This window comes from Rhipicephalus microplus, chromosome 2 (genome assembly GCF_043290135.1).
Source record: "Rhipicephalus microplus isolate Deutch F79 chromosome 2, USDA_Rmic, whole genome shotgun sequence".
Taxonomy (NCBI): domain Eukaryota; kingdom Metazoa; phylum Arthropoda; class Arachnida; order Ixodida; family Ixodidae; genus Rhipicephalus; species Rhipicephalus microplus.
In genome coordinates this window covers 107,197,790-107,206,201 of record NC_134701.1, presented here as the reverse complement: position 1 = coordinate 107,206,201, position 8,412 = coordinate 107,197,790, and the positions used below count along the sequence as shown (strand labels likewise).

Genomic DNA, 8,412 nt, shown 5'->3' with positions numbered 1-8,412 from the left:
TGCGCATCTGGTAATGAAGGAGCCGATGCAATAGAGGTGGGTTGGAGCGTCACGCATTGATAACAGTGCGGGCTCTTTTCTTTTTTTGCTGGGCTCTAGACTAAACAGGGTCGAACTTAGTTTCTTCTGTTGCATGATAATTAACTGCGTCTGCGGTGCTGAACTGATATATATATATATATATATATATATATATATGCCCCGCCGCGGTGGTCTAGTGGCTAAGGTACTCGGCTGCTGACCCGCAGGTCGCGGGTTCAAATCCCGGCTGCGGCGGCTGCATTTCCGATGGAGGCGGAAATGTCGAGGCCCGTGTGCTCAGATTTGGGTGCACGTTAAAGAACCCCAGGTGGTCAAAATTTCCGGAGCCCTCCACTACGGCGTCTCTCATAATCATATGGTGGTTTTGGGACGTTAAACCCCACAAATCATTCATCATCATATATATATATATATATATATATATATATATATATATATATAAATATATATATATATATATATATATATATATATATATATATATGTATATATATATATATATATATATATATATATAAATGCTACGTAGTGCCCGACTCATTTCGGCATGAAGAAGGCTGATATATTCAAATTTCAACCTCCACGATGCTCTAAATAGGTGTAGAACAACTACTCCAGCTTCGTGGAGAAACACATCCTGTGGAACCCAGACACTGCTTGGCACCGTTCAGCCATATTTTCTCATAGTGCGCAGCATGCATGCTTTGGATGCGCAGAGGGGTGTTGCCATTTCGTAGACAGGGCTGTGATCACCCTTAGAAGTTACCGGCTCAAGCTGTTTTGTGTCAAATAACCGATAACATGACACTAGCCTATAACCGTTATAAATCAAGAGCGCAGCTGGGAGGACATTTATTTATTGCCCGATGCCTCCAACTACAGTTTAGTTATACACAATATTCGCAACAGCAAATAATGACCGTGTTTGATGTTATATATACGCTCAAGACCATGACGCCCGCTTGCGTGAATCCCTCACTTAATCTCATCATTTTCTGTGTAACTTTCAGTGCGCTCTTCGGGGCTATGAAAGATAAAAAAAGATGTGTTTTGCTATTTGCTTGCATCATGTCAATAAAATGATAGGGTTTGCGATGCTTCAAATATTTTCGCTTTATGCCCATATGATTCCTTGCGCTTTTAAAGTTTAAGTAGAAAGCGATGTTTAAATAGCTAAACATTTTTTTTCAACAGTGACGATAGAAGCTCAACAGGCAGCCACTTTTACATTTACATTAATGCTAAATGAAACATTTGCTAAAACTGAAATGGAAAAATAAAAATATGTTCCAAGTTAGACAGCACAGTCACTGTACAAAAATCTATCACTCTAAAATTTGCCAACAATTTCAGAAAGCCGCAAGCTGCATTAGAGCTTGATAATATTCTTCATTCGTACTTGAATTTTTCATTTTTTTTCTCTTCACATTTGGGCTGCAGAAGAAAGAAAACGTTTAGAGCGGGCACAGAGTCCCTATTAGCCCACTCGTCCTTTTTTGCGTCAAATTATTCATGCGGCAATAAACTCAGACACTGAGGTCATTCGATAATGACTTTGAGAAGTGTATAAAAAGACTGTGAAATAGCTTAATGCGTAACTTCGCTGCTTCTTTTAGGGTTTTCAGGGGTTTGACATCTGCACAGAGTTCAAGTGTAAAAAAAAATTGGCAGATACCACGTACAGTAAGAATCGACGATATGCGAAGCACGAATGAGAAAGGTATATGTCACTTTGAAATAAGCACAACATTACGAGGTGGAGATAAGTGATGCCGTACATCAATTTCGTGTCTTGATTATCATGTTTGAATGTGTCACTTAGCTTCATCAACTATTGACGTCACGGGATACCAAATATAGTATATGTGGAGCTAGCGAAACAGCCGTGAGCACGCTATGAGCTTGGTATGTTGTCATGTTCTTACATGACACGCGCGTCAGGATTATCATGTTTTCACCAGTCATATGTTTCGTCCTCCATTGACGTCAACTAACATCGAATTTGGTATATGTGGAGCTAGCAAAAGTGCCACGAGCGCATAATGAAGAGCCCATTATACTCCAACGTAGCGTTGATGCACGCGCACGCTGGGCACAGCAACGCTACGTTAGCAAAACGCGAGCACTCTATAGTCTGACGCTAGGCGCCACCAGCATTCGTCGGCTCGGCCCGATGGTAACCGGCGTGAAATTCAACATGCTGCGCTTCCAGACAACACTGCGACTTCCTTTTTAGGGGCGAAGCTCCTTATAGCGGCACCCGTTCGTCCCCCGTAGTATGTAACAAGTATAGCATTTTGACCTTCAAGGTGGTGCCGGTGAGAGACTTCTTCTGTGCGTTGTTGAACAATAAAAAATAGTTCTCAATGTACATGTCAAAGGCTGCTAATGGGGAATGAGAGACAGGAGCATTCGGCTTTTAGTTAACGCGCAGGCTGCGATCACCATTAGCAGCCATTGGCATGTACATTGAGCACTATCTGACAAGAAATGGTTGCTACGTTATACTCACTGGGTGTAACCTGCTTAGCTTCAGAAAGGTTCAGCGAGCGTTGAGCCGCAGTGCCATGAATACATTGAACTTGTATATACCATGAATGAATACGAGGTGGTTAAAAATGGGAAGTAGATACGAAGCGCAAGCCGTAAGAAAGTAAAAGCCGAATTCTTCGCCTCTCATCTTCCATTAGCAGCCAGTGGCATGTACATTGAGCACTATCCGACTGAAAAAGTTTGCTACGTCATACTCGCTGGACGTAGCCTCTTTGGTTTTCGAAAGGTTTAGCGAGCGTTCGGCCGCAGTGCTATGAATACAGTGAACTAGTAGATACCATGAACTCGAGGTGGTTAAACGTGGGAAGTGGACCCGAAGCGCAAGCCGTAAGAAAGTGTGCGTGTGCCACCTCTCGTTTAGTCCTTGGAATGTCCGCTAGATGGCGGTGCTTCTATATGGAGAATATATGATGAAAAGATGCGAGATGGTGGTACTTGGAGCGTTGAATAGATGGACGAACGGACACATAGACAGATGCATGGATGGGCGCATGAACGGACGTAGGGGCGGCTGCATGGACGAAAGCAGGGACAGACGCACGAACAGACGCACGCACGGACAGGCTGACGGACACAAGGACGGTCCCACTGACGGACGTATGGTTGGACGGTAGCAAGAACGAATGGACGGACGAATTCTTCGCCCCACTCTCCATCATTCACTCCGTGGATATGCTGCCATTTTTTCGCGACAGATGGGCGCCGCACGCGCTCAAACGTGCACGCTTCAAAGCAACGCAGTGCGGTGTGTGCCTGCGGGAATATGGCACGACCGGCGCGTGGCGTGGCAACGCCGGCGTGACGCGATGAAATGAACGCCGGCAAGCACACACAGCGCGTCTAGTCGAAATCTATTGGCACCTTTACTGCTGCATTTACAAATGTTCTCACATGACACGCATCTCATGATTATCATGTTTGCACCAGTCACACACCTTCGCAATTCATCGACGTCAGGTAATACAAAATCTGGCATATAAGAAGCCAGCGAAACGGCCTCAAGCGCATCATGAGTGTTGCATGTACTCTTGTTACATGACACGCATGTCGTTAGTATCATGTTTCGATGTGTCATTTACCTATGTCGTCCGTTCGCGTCACGTAATACCTAGTTTGTTACATGTGAAGCTTGTGAAACGGCCGCGAGCGCATCATAAGCATATCATGTGGTAATGTTGTTACATGACACGCATGTCATGTTTATCATGTTTGCACTAGTATCATACCTTTGTCGTGCATTCATGTAACATAATACCAGAATTGGTATAAGTGAAGCTAGTGAAACGGCCGCCACAGCATTATGAGCGTGGAATGTAGTCATGTTGCTACACGACACCCATCTCAAGATAATCGTGTTTGCACTAGTGACATACTTTCGTCATCCATTCACGTACCGTAAGACCAATTTCGGTATATGTGACGCCAGTGAAACGGCTGCGAGCGCAACTTGAGCGTGGCTGGTAGTCATGTTGTTACATGACACGCATGTCATGGTTTTTGTGTTGGGGTCTGTCGCTTGTGTTTGTCATGCAATCCCGTCACACCTTACCAATTTCGCAACATGCCATGTGAACAAAACCACTGCAAGAGCTGCAGGACCATGAAATATAAGGTATGACATTCATAACATCTTTGTCCAGATTTTTATGCTATGACTAGTCAAATAAGTTCTCCATACAGTCATGCTATACCATACGAAGTTTGGTATGAATACCATTAATGAAACGGCCAGGAGAGCTAAAGGTATAGGTGGCTAGATAGATAGATAGATAGATAGATAGTTAGATAGATAGATAGATAGAAAGATAGATAGATAGATAGATAAAAAGGTAGATAGATAAATATATATATAGATAGATAGATAGATAGATTGATAGATAGATAGATAGATAGATAGATAGATAGATAGATAGATAGATAGATAGATAGATAGATAGATAGATAGATAGATAGATAGATAGATAGATAGATAGATAGATTTGGAGTCATCAGGCACTCTGAATTTCGGGAAATTGAATAGGCATACTTCGCATATGCACAAAGCTAGATTTCGTGCAGCAGTTTATGCTGTTGTTATTGTTCTCTTGCCACGGACACTAAAAATATAAGCATGTCTATGACATTTACGAAGCTACGTGAGGTAAGTGCTCCTAAATAACAGGCGTCTGAGTTGTTTCACTTCACCTACGTATTGTGGGATAGCAAACATCCACTACGACTGTGTGCCCCTTTGCATGTGCATGATCGGATTGCCAAGTTGTCTTTTTTTTTTACTAGTGTACATATCGAGATGTTCATATATATTGTTTAAAATGTTCTGTTTTAGTCACTGCAATTGTTTGGATGTCGACATTATGTAATTAGGGTATACCACGCTCTTGAGAAGCATGTTTATAGTGTAAGTTGCAAGAGGAAAAAAAAAACAAGCTCGAACCTTTATTCCAAAGTCCGTTCGAATCCTTCAACTCATTGCGATGATAGGTGTAAACACAATTTTTTGCATTGCAAAGAACACTGGAGAAAGCTTCAACTTTCTTTCAATGTTTTTTAAGTGGAAACGTTGTTGTAGGGAACTACGCGGTCTGTGGAGCGAAGAAACGCGTAGTTCCATTTCTAGAGCACCGACGATATCATCTCCCATACACTTTCAAAAGAGGACTCGGATGCGTGGAGCTCCTTCAGCTTTCGCTCAGTGCAGCTACATCCATCAAAGTGCAACGTTTCTGTGGCTTTCGAGTGGGCGAGGCAGCGTTAGACTTTCCAGCGAGCATCAAAGTGCGAAAGAAAAAGGTCTGGCAGCAGACAGGACTTTTCAAAGAACGCTTTTTCTACCGAGGAAGACATCGCCATTCGTGTCGCGATCAGGAAGAACCGCATAGATACGAAGATGAACCAGGGCGCGTAAGGCATGAGTCTTGTTTGTTTTTCGTTTGTAGATTATGTAGACTTATGTGTATTCTTAGTACTACTTCTCTTGAGAGCGAGAGCCGCGCCCATGCTCTGCTTGCTTCAGGGGTGCATCACTCAAAGCACCAATGCCGAGGTTGGAGGCAGGTGACAACCAAGAAATTATAATGCGATGTGTCATTGTAAGAAGCTTAAGTTCCATTTTAATCTGTCGTAAATACCGATTTTGTGATGTTGTACCTTCGCCTACTGCAGCCAAGGAATGTGATATCTTGTCACAAGCTCAATGAAGATAATTATATGTCTACAAGCACAGAGCGTCTTTGAATTTCAGGTTTTTCAAGGCATACTTGTCGTTAATCGCGGCTACGCAACCATGCTGAGATATTGCGTCTTCCACTGCAAATGTTTAAGCATTGGTTTCTCTTAAAAATCTAAAGTTTAGTTTGCTTTTTTTGTTCTTTAAACAGCCGATTTCGGCAGTGACAAGGTCAGAACGGAAATGTCCTCTGAGAGAGTTCTAAAACGCCCCAGAAAAAAATAAAGGGCCAACCTATTTTTCTCTGAAAGTATCACACTTACTCTCTTGAAGATGAGTCGGCACAATAATTTCTCTCTATTTTGAGTTAAGTTGTGTTTCAACCACGTCACGAGTACAATACGATTTATCCGAGCACTTCCACTAGCTGCTTGCGCCGGCGTTAGAGTGCAATGGATGGATGGAAGGATGGATGGATGGATGGATAGATTGATATGACTGGACCCTTTCGATCGGGCGGTAGCTAACGCCACCAAGCCATAATACTTAGTGAACCAAAAAGTAGATTTATTTTTTCCTTTAAGTAGTGAGTTTGAGGACTCGCACTTTGCAGTGAAGGGTTTATGTTCACTCGTGCCTTGACTTTAGCCACCAATCAGATGACCTCGTTCTAGTTAATTTTCCCCGCTCAAAGTTTATTTTGCCCCCCCCCCTGTCCCTAAACCCCAGTGCTTTGAAAAATTCTGCGCCATCATCCTGAACTATAGGTGAAGCCCTTTACAGATAATATCGAGTGTTCGACAGTTTCCTCCTCCTCTCCACGCGCCCTGCATACCGCGTCTACCCCTTCGTATTTGGCCCGATTTGTCTTGGTTCGCATTACTCCCGTCCTGGCCTCAAACAGGAGAGAACTACCCCGAGTATTATCATAGATCTTTTCCTTGGCAATCTCCTGCTTCAAATTTTAATGGATTTCTAGTGCGGACTTTCTAATTATGTAAATTCGCCACATAACATTCTCAGCTTCCTTCACCTTCTTATTAACCGATAATTCTTTTGGGTTTGGCCCCCTGCTGTTTTCTAAGTATTTCCCAGTCAATGTTCCGGTTTGTTCTTCCATTTTGTGTCGACCTTCTTCATGTACAAATAGCCTAGGACCTTCCTAGCCCAACGCTGCTCCCCCGTTTCTCTGAATCGCTTCTCAAATTTTATCTCGCTGCTAGCTTTCCTGCCCTCAAATGATGTCCATCCCATATCGCCTTGTAATCCCTGATTTGGTGTATTCCCGTGGGCCCCTAAGGCAAGCCTACCTATTCAACGTTGCCTAATTTCTAAGCTTGCTTGAACTTCTGATGTCATGCACAAGACCGCAATGCTGAACGTCACACCAGGAACCATAACCCGTTTTCATATCCCTCTCACAATATCATACATATTGTCATTCCACAGTGCCCTGTGTTTCATCACCACTGCATTCTTGTTACGTTTAGTCGTCACGTGTATTTCGTCTTCCCTTAGGTACTCGGTCCCATTGCTTATCCATACGCTCAGATATTTGTATTTATCTGCTTTCCCTAGCGTGACTTCCTGTATCCTGAGCTCACAACCATCTTGATCAATAAAAATCATGACTGCAGATTTTTTTCTTACTGAATCTGAAATCTAACTTACGCTAGTGGAATATCGCTATGTCAAAAAAGGCAGTGGACGAACTGCGTGCTGAGATAATTGATGGATTCAAGGACTTAAAAGAGAGTCTAGTAGAACTGAAAGAACTCAAACAGGAAATGAAAGACCTTGGAGCCTTAAGAGAAGTGATCCACGCTGTTTTAACAGAAAACAAGGAACTTAAAGTGCAAAATGCTAAGTTGGCACGAAAACTCGGGGAGCTAGAAAAGTACCAACGCTCCAATAACTTAGAAATCAAGGGTGTTTCTCTTGATGAAGAGCCGATAGCTATCATTAAAAAGATTGGCGTACTAGTTGCAGAAGAAGTACAAGAGTCTGACATTGATATGTGCCACAAAGTGCCAACAGCTAAGCATAATGAACATAACATAATTGTTCGATTTGTGCGCCGCATCAAGAGGAACGGTTTCCTTGCTAAAGCACGAAAGAAAAAAAATGATACCAGAATGCTTGGTTTTGATAAAAATTGTCCAGTGTTCATCAATGAGCACTTGACAAGGCAAGGCAAACAGTTACTGAGTGCTGCGAAACAAAAGAGAAATGAGGTTGGTTGGAATTATGTGCGGACCACTGGAGGGAAAGTGATGGCCAGACGTAATGAAACATCCCATGGTCTGCATATTTTTAGCATTGATGACATCAACAAGATGGTTGCCTAATCTTATTCACTTAAAGCATGTTTTTACTTTTTCAGTATAGTCATGGCTTCAATCGATAAATGGCTTTATCATGATTACATTTGCTTTAGAAATATATCAGCCGCGCTTGAAAAAAAACATATTTCAGTCCTTCATTTGAATGCCCAAAGTTAAAAAAATAAGCAAGATAAAGTTGAAGAGGTGCTTCAACAGATCGAAACCAATCTCGATGTGCTTCTTTTTAATGAAACGTGGCTTTCTGGTAAGGATTATGCCTTCCGGCTCGATAACTACAGATATCACGGACTAAACCGCACCTACGCT

The 8,412-nt window shown here is 42.6% G+C and overlaps 1 protein-coding gene across 1 annotated transcript; it reads left to right on the top strand.

The window, feature by feature from the left end:
* Nucleotides 1–7,449: 7,449 nt before the first annotated feature.
* LOC142790814 (uncharacterized) lies at nucleotides 7,450–8,109 on the top strand. The gene has a single exon (XM_075885355.1). It carries the CDS (start codon nucleotides 7,450–7,452, stop codon nucleotides 8,107–8,109), a length of 660 nt encoding a protein of 219 aa, XP_075741470.1.
* Nucleotides 8,110–8,412: the final 303 nt, after the last annotated feature.